Source organism: Morone saxatilis, unplaced genomic scaffold (genome assembly GCF_004916995.1).
Source record: "Morone saxatilis isolate NCDOM2014 unplaced genomic scaffold, NCSU_SB_2.0 Contig11, whole genome shotgun sequence".
Taxonomy (NCBI): domain Eukaryota; kingdom Metazoa; phylum Chordata; class Actinopteri; family Moronidae; genus Morone; species Morone saxatilis.
Genome location: NW_023339663.1, coordinates 2,357,477 through 2,372,789, shown reverse-complemented (window position 1 = coordinate 2,372,789; position 15,313 = coordinate 2,357,477). Strand labels below are relative to the sequence as shown.

The 15,313-nt window shown below is 41.3% G+C and overlaps 1 protein-coding gene across 1 annotated transcript in view; it reads left to right on the top strand.

Moving 5' to 3' along the window:
* LOC118320863 (aggrecan core protein-like) overlaps nucleotides 1-12,024 on the top strand; it is a 15,009-nt gene extending 2,985 nt beyond the window's left edge. The window contains exons 7-19 of the mRNA XM_035651986.1: nucleotides 338-634; nucleotides 730-904; nucleotides 985-1,112; nucleotides 1,209-1,502; nucleotides 1,597-1,695; nucleotides 1,794-3,548; nucleotides 5,089-5,166; nucleotides 6,092-6,205; nucleotides 8,561-8,719; nucleotides 8,831-8,913; nucleotides 10,452-10,596; nucleotides 11,679-11,861; nucleotides 11,957-12,024. Of these exons, the coding sequence (XP_035507879.1) occupies nucleotides 338-634; nucleotides 730-904; nucleotides 985-1,112; nucleotides 1,209-1,502; nucleotides 1,597-1,695; nucleotides 1,794-3,548; nucleotides 5,089-5,166; nucleotides 6,092-6,205; nucleotides 8,561-8,719; nucleotides 8,831-8,913; nucleotides 10,452-10,596; nucleotides 11,679-11,861; nucleotides 11,957-12,024 (3,578 nt within the window). The remainder of the gene's footprint in view (nucleotides 1-337; nucleotides 635-729; nucleotides 905-984; nucleotides 1,113-1,208; nucleotides 1,503-1,596; nucleotides 1,696-1,793; nucleotides 3,549-5,088; nucleotides 5,167-6,091; nucleotides 6,206-8,560; nucleotides 8,720-8,830; nucleotides 8,914-10,451; nucleotides 10,597-11,678; nucleotides 11,862-11,956) is intronic.
* The last annotated feature ends 3,289 nt before the right edge of the window (nucleotides 12,025-15,313 follow it).

The window sequence follows — 15,313 nt, the reverse complement described above, 5'->3', positions numbered from 1 at the left end:
AGAGCCAGATATTTCCCACAGGAGTTGGTAGAGGCCAAAAGCAACTAAAAGGAAAGTGAATGTTTGACTTCAGATGGCCAGACATACAACTTCAAATGAATGCTTAAGTTGCTCCATGTTTACTGTACTGGATGTTTGAATAAGATGTTCAACTTTATATTCTTTATTTGGTTACAGTTACTTCCACTGCGCCAAAGTGGCCAAAATCAATTTGTGCAGGTTTAAATATTGTGAAGTTGCACATTTTACATGATTGGAGTGCTAGTAAGAAATCAATACTAGTTGATGGGAAAGTTTTAACATTGTCTTACAAATCTCTCTCCTCAATCACCTCCAGAGTCCCCTGAAGAGGAAGGCTCCGGCTTTATAGAAGAGGGAAGTGGTGTGCTGAGTGTTACCACAGTGACACAGAGCCCAGAGGTGTTCTTCAGGAGGACGACCACAGAGAGCGAGGCGGTTGGAGAGGTGGAGACTCAGCAGCCTACCGTTGTGGACTTCACAGAGAGCCCTACTGAGCTGCCTCTGCCTCAGCCGCCAAACGTCACTGAGATCATCACTGACCTGATAGAGGCAGTTACCGCTCGGCCCGACACAGCCAGGGAGCCTGGCAAAGACTTTGTGATGCCCCCAACTGGTCAGTGATTTAACTGATGATGCATGCTATGATAACTGTAACATCACATAGGTGTGTCAAGTAATAATAACCATTACTTGTGTTTCTTTGTGCAGGTGTGGTCTTCCATTATCGCTCAGGCTCCGGCCGCTATGCCTTCACGTTTGTTGAGGCCCAGCTAGCCTGCCAGAATGTCGGGGCCTCCATTGCCACGCCACAGCAGCTGCAGGCAGCATTTGAGGCTGGATATCACCAGTGTGATGCAGGATGGTTACTGGACCAGACTGTAAGGTAAATCTGGGATGTATTTTTAAAGCAGGCAGAGAAGTCCCTGTCCAGAACAATACGTCATCATGTTCACTCTTTTTTAGGTATCCCATTGTTTTCCCTCGAGATAAATGTGCTGGAGATCTTGGGGACCAACCTGGAGTTCGGTCCTATGGTTTGATGCCAGCAGAGGAGAAATATGATGTGTACTGCTACATTGATGGGCTCAAAGGTAAGAAAAACACTGTTTAGCCTATAAAAAATATTATTTAAAGTAATTTTCTTTTTTTTTCATCATCTTGACATCTCCTCCTTATCTGCTCCACAGGTGAGGTTTTCCATGTGGGCTCCGCTGAGGGTCTCACCTATGACGAGGCTGCGTCTAGCTGTCAAGAGCAGAGTGCTGTACTGGCCTCGACCGGAGAGCTCTACGCAGCCTGGAAAATGGGCTTTGACAAGTGCCGTGCTGGCTGGCTAGTGGATCGTAGCGTCCGCTATCCCATCAACAACCCCCGCACAGAGTGTGGAGCTGGGAAAGCGGGTGTACACACTCTGTACGCTCACCCCAACCAGACAAGCTTCCCTGAAGTTGATGTCAGATTTGATGCATACTGTTTCAGAGGTTAATGCTTTACTGTTATCTAATGGGCTTATTCTGAAATTTGATTTTCATTATCCTTCAATTTGTTATTTTTCTTATTGTTAAATTCTTACAGCAGACCTTCTACTTATTGCAAATGAAACTGGACTGAACATCACAGATATCCAGGAGGCCCTCCTTAACCTAACATCAATTACTGACTTGTTGAGGCCTGGTAAGATATATTTAAATCATGAACAAATTACTTTCTTACTTGTGCAAATGTCCCTTTTATTGTCATGTCCCTCACTCTTTTTTTATATGTCCCTTTAGTTGGTCCTTCCATCGTCCCTCCCATCGCTGTGGAGATTTCAGGCTCTGGCTCAGGCTCAGCAGACTTCAGTTCAGGCTCTGCCTCTGGGGGTCACTCTGGAGACTTGTCTGGCTCTGGACACCTGCCTGGTTCTGAAGACCTGCCTGGTTCTGGAGACCTGTCTGGCTCTGGAGATCAGGTAATTTCTGGAGATCTGTCTGGCTCTGGAGATCAGGTCACCTCTGGAGATCAGGCCACCTCTGGAGATCAGATCACCTCTGGAAATGAATCTGGCTCTGGAGACATATCTGGTTCTGGAGATCTGTCTGGTTCTGGAGATCGGGTAACCTCTGGAGACTTATCTGGTTCTGGAGATCTGTCTGGTTCTGGAGATCGGGTAATCTCTGGAGACTTATCTGGTTCTGGAGATCTGTCTGGTTCTGGAGATCGGGTAATCTCTGGAGATTTATCTGGTTCTGGAGATTTGTCTGGTTCTGGAGATATGGTAATCTCTGGAGACTTGTCTGGTTCTGGAGACCTGGCCGGCAGTGCGAGTGCTGAGCTGCCCAGTGGAGCTTCAGGTTTCAGCAGTACAGATGCTTCTGGATCAGCTCTCAGTGGAGAAGGATCCAGCTTCACTGTTGTTTTTTCAGGCACTGACAGCATTGTCTCTGGAGAGGGATCAGTTTCAGGTGAACTCCAAGAAGCCGGAGAGGGAAGCACAGGGATTCTTATCTTCCCTGAAGCAGGCTCTGGAGTACTCAGTGGTAGTGGGGACCTGTCTGGATCTGGTTTCAGCTCTACGGAGAGTGGTTCTTCCATAGACAGCTCTGGGGAAAGTGGACAGTTCTCTGGTATCTCGTCCGGTTTCATCACCAGCCAGGACTTTTCTGGGTTCAGTGGTTTCCCATCAGGATTCTCCTCTGGAAGTGCTAGTGGACAGTCAGGAAGTGGAGATGCCAAGATCTTACTGATAGATGGTGAACTGATTGATGCGTCCACCCATATTACCCACAAGGAGTATGAGCTTGGTGGAGGCCATGTGGCGTTCAGTGGCTCTGGAGACATTTCAGGATCTGGGATTCTCAGTGGTGATCTCAGTGGCTCGGCCTCTGGAAGTGGCAATGGGTTCTTCTCAGGCGTGACCTTTGTGGGGTCAGGGTTCACTGAACTTACTGTATCATCCTCTGGAGAGCAGGAGGCCTCAGGGTTTTTACTCTACAGCTCTGGACAGGGAAGTGGAGGACATTTGTCTGGATTTGGAAGCTCAAGTTTCGTCTCTGGGTCTGGTTCGGGAATGTCTGGATCAGGAATCTCTGGATCTGAGTCCTCAACGAGTGGAGAAGAAGGTAGTGTTACATTCTTGACTGGGGATTTTTTGACAGAGGTTTCCGGGGACTCCAAACTGTCTATGGAGCTCGGACAGGGGTCAGCGGAGTACAGCGGAGAAGGAAGCAGTAGTGGTGGCTTCAACTCTGGCAGCGGAGACAACCGCTTGTTCACAGCCAGTGGCACTTCCTCAGGAGCTCCCTCTGGAGATCTACCACTCTCCATGGTGGTGTTGCCCTCTCCACCGAGTGAATGGGCACTGACAGAGAGCACCAAAGGACCAGTTGAGGCCCTTAGTGAGGCTGAACTGTCACAGACCCCTGGTAACAACCATGGAACTCTTGGCCCTGTGCTTGCCCCCTCTGGACTGGCTGCTCCTCCCACTGCAGCTACAGCAGCCTCTGTGTGGGCACCAGGCAATATTGAAGAAATTGATTCAGTGGAGGGTAGGTCAACCTATTCTTTCATGTGACAATTTTTTATTTTTTGTCATTGGTTGCCAAACAATATGACCTTTTTGACACCTTGTTTTCCGGTATTCTGTATGATGTGTGGTGGAAAGCAGTGTTACTTACAAGACTTACAGGGATTTTGTATCCTCTTGATACAACATTTAAAGGAGGTTACTACTGGAGCTGAAATGAGTTGAAAGTTTATTTAAAAGTATAAAAAAAAGTTTAAAAGTAGTAATTTTCTAAGAAGAAATACCAAAAAGTTACTGGTTCCAACTTCTCAGATTTGTTTATTTGCTTGTTTTGTAAGCATTATGTGAAAGTAAGCTAGATATCTTATAGTTTTAGATTGAAAGAAGCAATTTTGAAGGTGTCGCCTCAGGCTCCGGGGCTTTTTTTCCACTATTTTTTGACATTTTATAGACCAACTGAGTAATCTATTAATTTAGAAATCAGCTAATTATTCAATTAGCAATTATCTTTACCCATTAACTATAAATTCCATACAGTATACAGTACTTTAACTTGCTGGCCAATATCCTGTATTACCTTTTTTGCCAGATTTGAAATTGGTGACACAATATCTCCCCACTACAACTGCACAAGGAAGGGAAAACAGCTGATGGTATTTGTATTCTAATGCAGCATGTTGAAAGACGCCATAAAAGCCAAGGACCAAACTGAATCTCGGACCATGTCCTAAAGCACTGCTTCCAACAAATTACTTCAATTTTCCAGTCCACTGATGTGCATCTAGTCCCCCCAATATGAGAAAGCCAACCATTATTCCTGTACCACAAACAGCTAAACCATATCTTCTGCCCAATTGCCTCTTCACTCATTAAGGAATGCTTGAAAAACTGATTAAATGTGAATTGATCATTGAGCAAAGTGGCTAGAGGTTAAAAGTGCTTTAAAAACACCAAGACAAACTCATGTGCCATGTGAAGGTACTATTTATTGCTTCTTCACCAGGTTTAACATGATTGACACATCAATTTTAGCAGAGAGGTCAGTTTCGTCTCAGTGTTGAGTTAATTTCACAGTTTTGATGATTTTATGCACTGACACCCGTGTCAATCATCAAAATTGCTGCAAGTACTGTAGTGCTGCAGATGCCCTGGCCTACAAATGGTGTAAGAAAACATGTTTGTTTGGTACAGACCCCAAAAAATGTCACATCAACATGATTATGATGATCTGCTGATCATTCCCACTAACTGTGAATTGTATCGCAATCATAATATCTTTCAAAATAATTACAATATGATCTTTTTTTTTATCATATCGTACAGTCCTATCTTACAGCAGTGTTCAAGAGTTAAAATATGACAGTACAATAAAACAAAACACTTGTTCTTACAATGGATTTTGATTAAATTTGGAGGATGCAATCAGGTGTTGTAGCACTGTAGCATTTGCAAAAACTCTACCACTCCAGTTTAGATGAAATATATCTCTCTTTTAAAAGTAGTACTGGTGAATGTCATTTATAAGGGGAATCATGTTTGAATAATTTTACCTGTTTTTCTAGGTGGTTTTAACCCATGTGAACCCAACCCCTGTGGTACTGCTTCATGCACAGCAGAGGATGGCGTTGCTCTCTGCCACGGTAAGTCACAAAATGACAGCAAGATCCAGTTGTTACTTTTCTCCTTTCTTTTTCTAAAAAAAAACTGAATATAGTTTCGTTGTTGAGCAGTTTGCATGTTTTATATTGTTGGTCTGCATTCTGTTTATTAATCAGCTTGTCAGTTTTTTTTTCAGATAACTATTTAACTGATTGTGATTGTGTTTACTGTTTATGAATCAGTATTACTAGACTTACCAAAAATCTTTTTTCTCTCCCTGCCGTTCTGTTCTGATGTGTGTTGCATCATGTTTTTGCTATGTTTTGTGTTGATTTCCTCATGTTCATTTTGTCTGTGTCTGGCTATGGGTCTCTGTGTTTGTATGGCAGTTTGAAGGGTGCTTGTCAAATGTGTATCGGCTCTGAGGTTGTAGAGCCTCTGTGTCACATGTGCTATCACAACTGTCTTCGGCCTACATGTTGTTTTTGGTCTGCTGTGCCACTACACTGCCTCCGCTCTGCTGTAAGCATGCTAAATCCGGGCAACGTATGTGCTTTCTGGCATCATATGAGTGCTCTCATCCATACTAATCTTCTGCTGCAAGTAACCACAGATCCAAACCTATACTTACTGCTGATATCATTCTTATTAGTTGTCCTCTTTGCAGAAATAAACCCATATTTGGTATATATCTAAATATATATCAAAATATTATCATAATTTGGTAACCTAAAATACTTCAAACAATAAGATTTATCCAAAAAAAAGGAACACAGGTGATGATTTTTGTACAGTAAGTCTAATCTGGATCAGAAGTTGCAGCAGCAACAGTATTGTTTACTAACTACTCAGTCCTGAGGTGTGATAGTCCTCCTATCACAGCTTCACATCCCTCACCCTGCTGGCCAACCTCCCATCCCCACCCCACGCTGAAACAGTAGTGTCAACCGCCAACCTTTTTTGCAGAGGTAGATGTGTGCCATTCCAACCCTTGTGCCAATGGAGCCACCTGTGTGGAGAGTGCAGACTCTTACAAATGCTTATGCCTGCCCAGCTACGGAGGGGAACGCTGTGAGATCGGTATGAGATCAGCTTCAGCTAATAAATACTAACAACAGCCTCTCAAAAACAACTGAAAAGAGAGAGAGAGAGAGATGCTAAACATCACCAGCCGATAGCATCATAACTCGCTGTGGCTCGTGTGAGTGAGTGCACAACATGCAGCTGTGATGTCCCCGGTTTGTTATGGGACCCTGTTTGCCTAAAAGGACAAAAGGCCATGAAAGCAACTAAAGGGTCAGTTCACCACAATAACAATAAAAAATATTACACTTCCCACAAGTAGCATCTAATGCAGTAATTGTTCAGTGTTTTACTGCTTTAAACACTTAACAATTGACCCTTTGTTAAACTCCCTTCTTAAACAGTGATTGTACAGTCATGGTTAAAAGCAATACTCAGTAACGAAAGCATCTGGATTGTGGTGTAAGTATTTTCCTTTTCAAAACACAACAGCAGCATAAGTGCAGACTATGGATTAAAACATTTATTTGTCTGTTCCTGTTAGCAGGCCTACTAGCCTAACTAGCTCTCTATAGTAATCAAGCTTTACATCCAAGACCAAGGTATATTATTAGGTAAAAACATTATTTATATGGGATTTCAGGTTAGGTTTGAAATAGCCATGTGTTCAGGACCAACATACCCAATGCATGTACAATTTAATGCATCTGAAAGGGATCCCATTATTCCAAAATCTTCCACTATTATCAATATAAAATACTAAGGTGCCTCGTTAGAACGCTAAGCCTCACAGGCACAGCAGTAGTAATTAAGGAGGGTAAAGAACATGAAAACTGCAGGTTGTCTTTTCATGAACCATATCCTACCCAGAATAAACCACTTAACACACTGTAAACAATGTTCATAGGGGCAAATTATTTAATATTAAGTACTTCCAGAGACAATCCAATTTAATTCTTGAGGTGTGTTGAGATAGGAAGTGAAGCAAATGATTGTGCATCATTCCAGCAGATTTGACCGCTGGACCTTTTGTGTTTATTTGCTTCAAACAGCATTAAACTGAATGCAGTAATGACTCTAACTGATCTCATAACTCACCAGAAACTGTCAGTTTGCACTGCCCTGGGAGAATTTGCATCTAATCTTGTATTTCCATTTACTTTGTATGCAATTGCCTTTGAAATTCGCTTTGTGTTCTGTCTGAACCAAGTAATCCTAACTCAAGGTCCAATTAGTCAAATCAAGTTAGTAGCCCTGGACTTGCAACCGCCTCTCTGCTCCTCATCAGTGAATGGAACTGGTCCCATAATGTGACCTGAGTGCTAAACGCTGTAACACCTGTTTTTGTTCAAAGATAGTTAAAGACAAATGTAAAAATGTTCTCCGGACATCACTGACTGAAGTTTGCTGTTGATGTTGAGACCAGTTTTTGTCTGGTGTTCACAGACTGCTGATGTTTGTCTGTTTGTGATGTTGATTCAGTCTTAGGGTGTTGAATGTTGCTAAGTGCTGCCTCCTTGAGACCTGAAAACTCTCACTAGACTCGACAGCCCAACTACTGTACGTAAGGGAGTCTCACTGGGATGCTTCCGGTGGTCCCTATTGACTTACAGTGCACATGCTGGTCTTAAGCGGGGCAAGGGGATCGAAAAAGTTAGTTAGTGGACATTGAGTGCATGCTCATGTCTGTGGATTATCCAGAGCAGGGACATTGTCTCTGGAAGGACATGTTGTAAAAGGCTTACTGTATCAAAAGCTATCTGCATGGCTAAATATATTAATGGTATACCATTAGGATTAAGTGGGAAAATAATATGTTTTTATGAAATTGTGGTGAACCGACTCTTTAAATAAAGTCATCAAGGTGGAGCAAGAGAATGAATGAAGCCTTCAAATGTTACAGTAAAAGGGAAAAGTTGGAAATTTACAATTACACTAGTGTTGGGCCGGGCTCTCCCAGCTGAAGTGAAGCTTTATGTGTGATTTTCCATTCTGTATTTTGACGTTTATTTTGTACGTCAGGATGGAAACACTGTCCATCATCAAATTTGCACTGGATGTCAGACTGACTGAGGGCATCACAGTGGCAAAATAAGCTCCACACTGAGTGAATATGTGAAACACTACATGGGTTGTGAACAACATCAAGCACTCTTTCAGCCGCTCAAACACTAATGCTACACAGATATCAGAATATAGATAAGAATAGATAGATAAGAATACAGAAGGGCTTCTCATCATTAGATGCTGTGCTTTAGTTTTCCAACCCATTTGTAGTTGTGGATGAAGAAGAATATTTAATTCATGAGTCTTATCTTATCTCAGATCTCTACAAAATGTAAGTTTAGGTGAAAGTGAATTGAGATTGCCATACACTGAATGAGTGCTGACTCTTTGGTGTTGCTGCTGCAGATGAGCAGCAGTGTGAAGACGGTTGGACTAAGTTTCAGGGGAACTGCTACCTGCACTTCTCTGACAGAGAGATGTGGCTGGACGCAGAGCAGCGCTGCCGGGACCTGAACGCCCATCTGGTCAGCATCATCACCCCAGAGGAGCAACACTTTGTCAACTGTGAGTGCATAGTGTGTGTGTGTGTGTGTGTGTGTGTGTGTGTGTCCAGAGCTGGAGACAGAGAGAGAGAGAAAGAAAGAAAGTCTCAACACTTTATTTTTTCTGCCACAGCAAACGCACAGGACTACCAGTGGATCGGGTTGAATGACAAGACAGTAAGAAATGACTTCCACTGGACAGATGGCACTCCACTGGTGAGTGAGGATGTTACACTGGTGTTTTGCTCATGTATAGGCAGGGTATACTACAGTACAGCATGGTGTAGTGCCCCAAAATTACCACAAAAGATGCTAAACGACTACAAACAGTCTGTAAATATTACAAAAAACAACAGAAAACAACCATAAAAGATGCTAAACAATAAAGAAAAATACACAAAACTACCACAAAGAGACTCTAAACGACTACAGAGAGACCCAAAATGACTACAATGAGACACAAAACAAAGAGTCAAAATGACCACAGAGACTAAAAGCGACTACACAGAAACTCAAAACAACCACAAAGAGACTTAAAACAACTACAAAGAAAAGCAAAATTATCACAAAAGACGGAAAAAATGACAGACACAAAATGATCATAGAGAGAGACACACAAAACAATCACAAATAGACTTACAACAACTACAAAGACGTCCAAATTGACCACAAACCGAAACACAAAATGACTATACAGAGACTCAAAATGACGACAAAAAGTACAAAACAAAACTGATTTATAATGGACACCTCATGGGAAATACATTATAAATCAACAATAAATCTAACCCAATACAAACTGCTTTAAATAAATGCTTTAATTGCATCAATAGTTTATTTGCATTTAACTTCATATTAGATAAACGTTTGTTCAACATGCATGAAAAGGTTTTCTTTCAGATTTTGGAGAAATCTGTGCGTCTCTGCCAACTGAAGCAATGTAAATAGCTGTTTCCACTTGTGATAAGAGGGTGTCTGAGCAGGTGAAACTCAAATGCAATGTCATGCCAAAACAAGCACCAAAATAGCACTGTACCATCTGATCTGCATAAACACAACCTCAGCTGCACCACTCCACCCACCTCAGCCCAAGTGGGTTTTATGTAAAGTAAAAAACACACAGGTGCAGGCACAAAAAATTGACTTCATTACCAGGTGTTTGGATGGAAAACTGCACTGTGTTTAAAAAACACAGCTGTGCCGGTGGAAGCTGGTTGCTTTAGGTACTTCAGGAATGTTCAGTTTGAGTAATAAAGTATTGAATTTGAAAGCTTATCAAGCACACATCGATTTATACTATGAGATTGGATTTTCAACTCTGGAAAGTAGACTATTCATTCAGAGCTAATGTCTGTGCCTTAAGGATGTGTCTGAAACAAACTACTTTATACAAAGTGTTGAGTGACCACACCTGAAGGCAAAAGAGTCCAAATGTCCACACTCAAAGAAAAGGCAGCCTTTATGGAGAGGGATGAGATGTGATAATAATTCAAATAATGATGCACACTTTTGGACAGTCTCTCCTTAAAGGTACTCATAGTGTTGCAGTAGTTACAGTGCATGAAAAGTGACAAAAGAGGTTGTGTGAAGAATGAAAAACAACATGAAAAAGCTAAAATCCTGCTTACTCACAGTGCGCAGTGCAGAATGATGAATAGTTAAAGAGATTCAAATGAAAAGTTGTGGTTCCCCCTTACTTTTTCACTGGCTTTACCTTGTAGTAAAGTATGTTTCTGCATCCTCCTCTTCCTCAGCAATATGAGAACTGGAGGCCGAACCAGCCTGATGATTACTTTAAGCCTGGAGAAGACTGCGTGGTGATGATCTGGCATGAGAACGGCCAGTGGAACGATGTGCCCTGCAACTACCACCTGCCATTTACCTGCAAGAAAGGCCCAGGTATGTTGGTTCAGGTTCAGACCTATGATCTGGTTGAAAATATGAACGTGGTATGAGCTGTGAAATGAGGTACAAACCAAATAAAAGAGCTAAAAGAGGCAAAAAAGCTCCATAAAGCTGCAGAGCTGCATGATAAGTATCAATAATGTAGGGTCTTCTTTCACTCCCTATTATATTATCCCAGCACTCAAAGGGAGAACACACTTCTACCCTTTTTAGTATCATATGAAAGTAGGTGTTATTATTTTAGGCACAGCTACCCTATTGGTGCTCCACTAGCGGGAGGCAAGTGTGAACTTATCCTGACGTCACCCATTGGTTTGTTGAGTAACCAATTGTGTGAAGCCTTAAGTTCGGCGTTATGGTTGTCGCCATTACGGTTTGTCGGAGCCAGCAGAAGTGACATACTGCGAGTTGAGCTGCTCTCATTGGCTCCTGCAGTTTCCACTCGTCCGAAGCAGGAAACAATGATGGCTCGCCTGGTCACACAGGATCTGGTATTCGAGATAAACAGTAAAATATGTTGTGAACAAATTTGAGGAGAGAAAAAGTCAACGTAGTAACAAAATTTGGATCCATATCTGATTATGCCTGCAGTTCTTGGACAGTCTTATGATTCTGAGTTTGGTGCGGTTTCAGCTGCGAAAGACTCACTGAGAAGTGAGCTGTGCTCTTACTCACAACCGCGCCCTAAGCATACCCTGCTTTATGGTACTGTTTTACTCACAAATGGGACCATCACGTTATAAAATGAACAATCATTGCTGTATCCGGAACGCAAGACTGAGAAACTAAGCGACTGAGTACCAAGAAAACTCCATCAGGAAACTCGCTTTACTGAGCGCCTCATACACAGAATCACAACGAGAGTGATCATTTCTCCTTAAGTATCTATAAGGTATGATTTTTTATTGGAGCTGCCCACTGCTGGCCGTTACATAGAATGCAGCCCAGACCCCTTCAACTCCCACTGGTTCCCACATAACTTGAACCGTGGTTACAGCCATTTACTTAAAATACTTACACATGTAAGTGGACACATGGTTTGATAGGATGCCCTGTGGCCTCTGCTTCGTCCTCAGTGTCCTGTGGTGCCCCGCCGGAGGTGGAGAATACCCACATGTTTGGGAACAGGAGGGAGGAATACCCGGTCAACTCTATCATCAGGTATCAGTGCAACCCAGGGTTTACACAGCGCCACCCTCCAGTGGTTCGCTGTAAAGCAGACGGACAGTGGGAGAAACCCCAGGTGGAGTGCACTGACGGTGAGTGGGACTAGTTTGTAGAAAACCCTCACTGACAGGTATGTTTTATTAGTTTGACACTAACTCACTCTCGATGTGGTTTTCTCTCACCGCAGTGAAAGCCAGGAGAAGAATACAGCAGAGGAGCATCAGGAGTGCAGCAGCTAGCAGCAAGCTTCACTAAAAAGGAAAAAGAGGAATTTATTGTTTTAAAAGAACATTTGTGGCACGCGTAAAAGTCCATTTTCCATTTTAGTGAAGATGATTAGAAGGGTTACACATGAGCGGTGCTACAACATGGTAATGTGATTTTTGTCTGTCCATCCCCTGCCCCTCCTAATATATTTTAATTATATATAATAATTTTATTGCTCTGAGTTTATTTTCGTGTGTATTGTAATATAATTTTGTTTGGTGAAATCATTGCTTGGATATTGTTTTACATTTTTAGAAGCTAGCCTCTGTCTGGTTCACTGTAGTCTGCTGGAGATCTGTTGGTAGATGTTGTTGGTTTGTGGTATAAGATACCAATAAGTCATATGTTTGTGTCACACAGCAGGAGAGATGCTCCTTTGGCAAAGTTAAAGGGATATTCTGGTGTTTTTAAAGTTCACATCAATCACATGAAGTTCCCTATGGTTTCTGTCCTTAGTAAATCAACTCTAAATCTGAACTGTCCAAAGGAATAGTTCAACATTTTAAACATTTTAGTATAAATGTATACATTTTAGGATGTTGGGTTATTTCACACCTCTAAAGTGGTTTTATTGGACATGATATCTCTATGTCAGAAAGATCTCCTTTCCTGTCTGCTATAGTATCTTGTATTATTTCTTGGTTTGAAGCAGAGACTTTAGGTCAATGTGAATACACAACCTTTTATTTATTGATTTCACACAGTGACAGAGCCTCTGCTGGACTGAGCCAGAGATTGTTATGGATTCAGTACTTTTATGAGACTACAGCAGCATCACCAACACACAGCCAGGGTGAATAAAGTTCTGCGAGCTCCATTTTTCATATTTAATCTGTAGAGGATGAAGGGAACTGCCTGTTACCCCGCAGTCTGTCATGTTGCCTGGTTTGACTCTTTTGTTTTCTGTGTGTTTTAGTTGTCATCATCTTCCAGGAGGCTGTGCAGTGCATAGTGTTTCTGTGGAACAAGTGTCAGTATAATGAACCTGTTAACTATTTCATGTTTATAACCTCAGAGGAAACAACGTCACTGTAAACATTACAGTGTGAAATTACTATTTTTATCTTTGACTGCTTTCATTTCATGTGCACTTGTTTTGTGTCATTGTTGCTGTATTTGGAGGCTGTGCCTCCTCCAGACATACTGTCACCTGTTGCATGATAAACCAAAGACTGAGAATAGCCCCATTTTATTAACAATATGTCTGTTAACATTCCTTCTGTTTCTTATTGTCAACAAATCACATATCAGACCAAAACCAACAGTGAATCAATCTTACTTAAAGTATTGTGTGTGTATCTTCGTACTCTGTGCCATAGAGGTCCATTTTTGTCAAAAGCAATTATTAAAAACACATCAGTGATCCACACTGTTGAACTGGGTGACATGTTCCTTCATTATCATGAACGCACCATGTATGTCCTATAAAAGCTTTTTTCATTGTGGTGACGGGACCACTAGAGCCGAATACAGCGTTCATGTAGAACACACACATACCACCGTCCTGCTGCCATCACCAGAGCAGCAAAGCAGAAAATAGTCTCCAACAAATTTACAGTTTCCTTTTTAGTAACTCCACCCACTAGCTGGTAAAAATGAAAATATGTATTTCTGAATTGTTATTATAGTTCAAAGCCACAGACAGTGTAAGGAAGTCAGAAACTATATGTAAACACTTGGTTTGGTCTTTTTCAGTAGAATTTGTTGCTGACAATAAGAAATAAATATCATGTACGTGTTGTCAATTTAAATTCAAACATCACGTACATTTGAGGATAAAGCACTGGTTCTTTGCATGCGGCAGATTAATGTAAGGAACTGATATAAAATAGATAAATAAAACATAATTAAAGATGTCAAACAATGTCTTTTGAGTTTTAAAGTTTTTATGAAACCAAAGTGGTGGAGAATGAATTCACGTGTCCTATGTCTGATTGTCTGTACTCACATCAATTAATGCCAAATAAAACACTTTGGTTATCTCCTGTAATGGTTCACTGTATGGCTTCATGCAGCACAGCTTCCTCAAGATGTTAAGTTTATGCGTGTGAGCGTTATATAATTAACAGGCAGCAGAGATCAGTCAGTCCTCCGTCCTCCGTCATTCCAGGAGAGTCACCGCCCAGATATTCCAGGTACAGACTACAAACACGCCTTTCACCTTCTGTCTGCCTCTCAGTGAGCTCAGTGTTTCTGTGGCACCATCTGAGGTGAATCGGGTAAGGCGCTGACTCATAGGAATAATAAAATTACGGTAAATGTGTATTTGCCCAACAGGGTGGGTTGAACATGGCGTCAGCGTTCCCTTATGACTGAATAGGGTCCTTTTAAGGATGCTCTGCACCCCACCCTCCACACACCGGTTCACCTCTCTGCCCCGGGCCTCCGGATGAATCGTCTCTCTCTCTGCTCTCAGCATATTTTGCACTTGTTAATTAGTAGAAAACAGAAAATGTTTGTAGCCTAAAACATACTTCTGATTACTCCTTGCTGTGAGCAAACTATGAGCAAGTCAGATTACAGCAAATTAGAAACACTAACTTTATTGTCAAACTGCATCAGAGGCACCAGAGCTCATGTTTTTCTGCTTGAGGTCTAAACTACAGAGGCCTGAGGGGGCCATAGAGAGAAACATATATATATTGAGGTCATGTTTTACAACATCAAGCGTTTGCTATTGCATGCACAAGATAAGTGTTTAGTCCTTAATTGTCAGTGTAGTTGGAACATTTGGTAGCTCACTACAGCATGCACTGATGCACTGCACTTTATGATGGGATGGTCTGTAGTGCTGTCTATGATATACACTAATGTCATATGCACAAAATAATCAAAATGTGGGAACGAATTGTATCTCATGCAGATATATATATATATATTTTATATATATAATATATAAAATGGCTTTTAAAATCTAGCTCAGTCTAATGTGTTTTTAACGTATGTAATGTACTGTTTTATATTGTTTTACCTGCTGTAATTGATGTTCTTTGTATTCTTTTTATATTGTTATTGTACAGTGTCTTTGAGTATTTGAAAAGCGCTTTTAAATAAAATGTTATTATTAATATATATATATATATATATATATATATATATATATATAGAGAGAGAGAGAGAAGAGAGAGAGAGAGAGAGATATTTCTATTGTACGTATAAACCAATGTGTTTCCGATAAACTGTACAAGTGAACCCAAACAGTGAACACAACAACTGCAGGAAGTTTGTGCAAAATTTGTGATTTGGATGAATTTTGAGCAGATTATTTCCTGTGAAT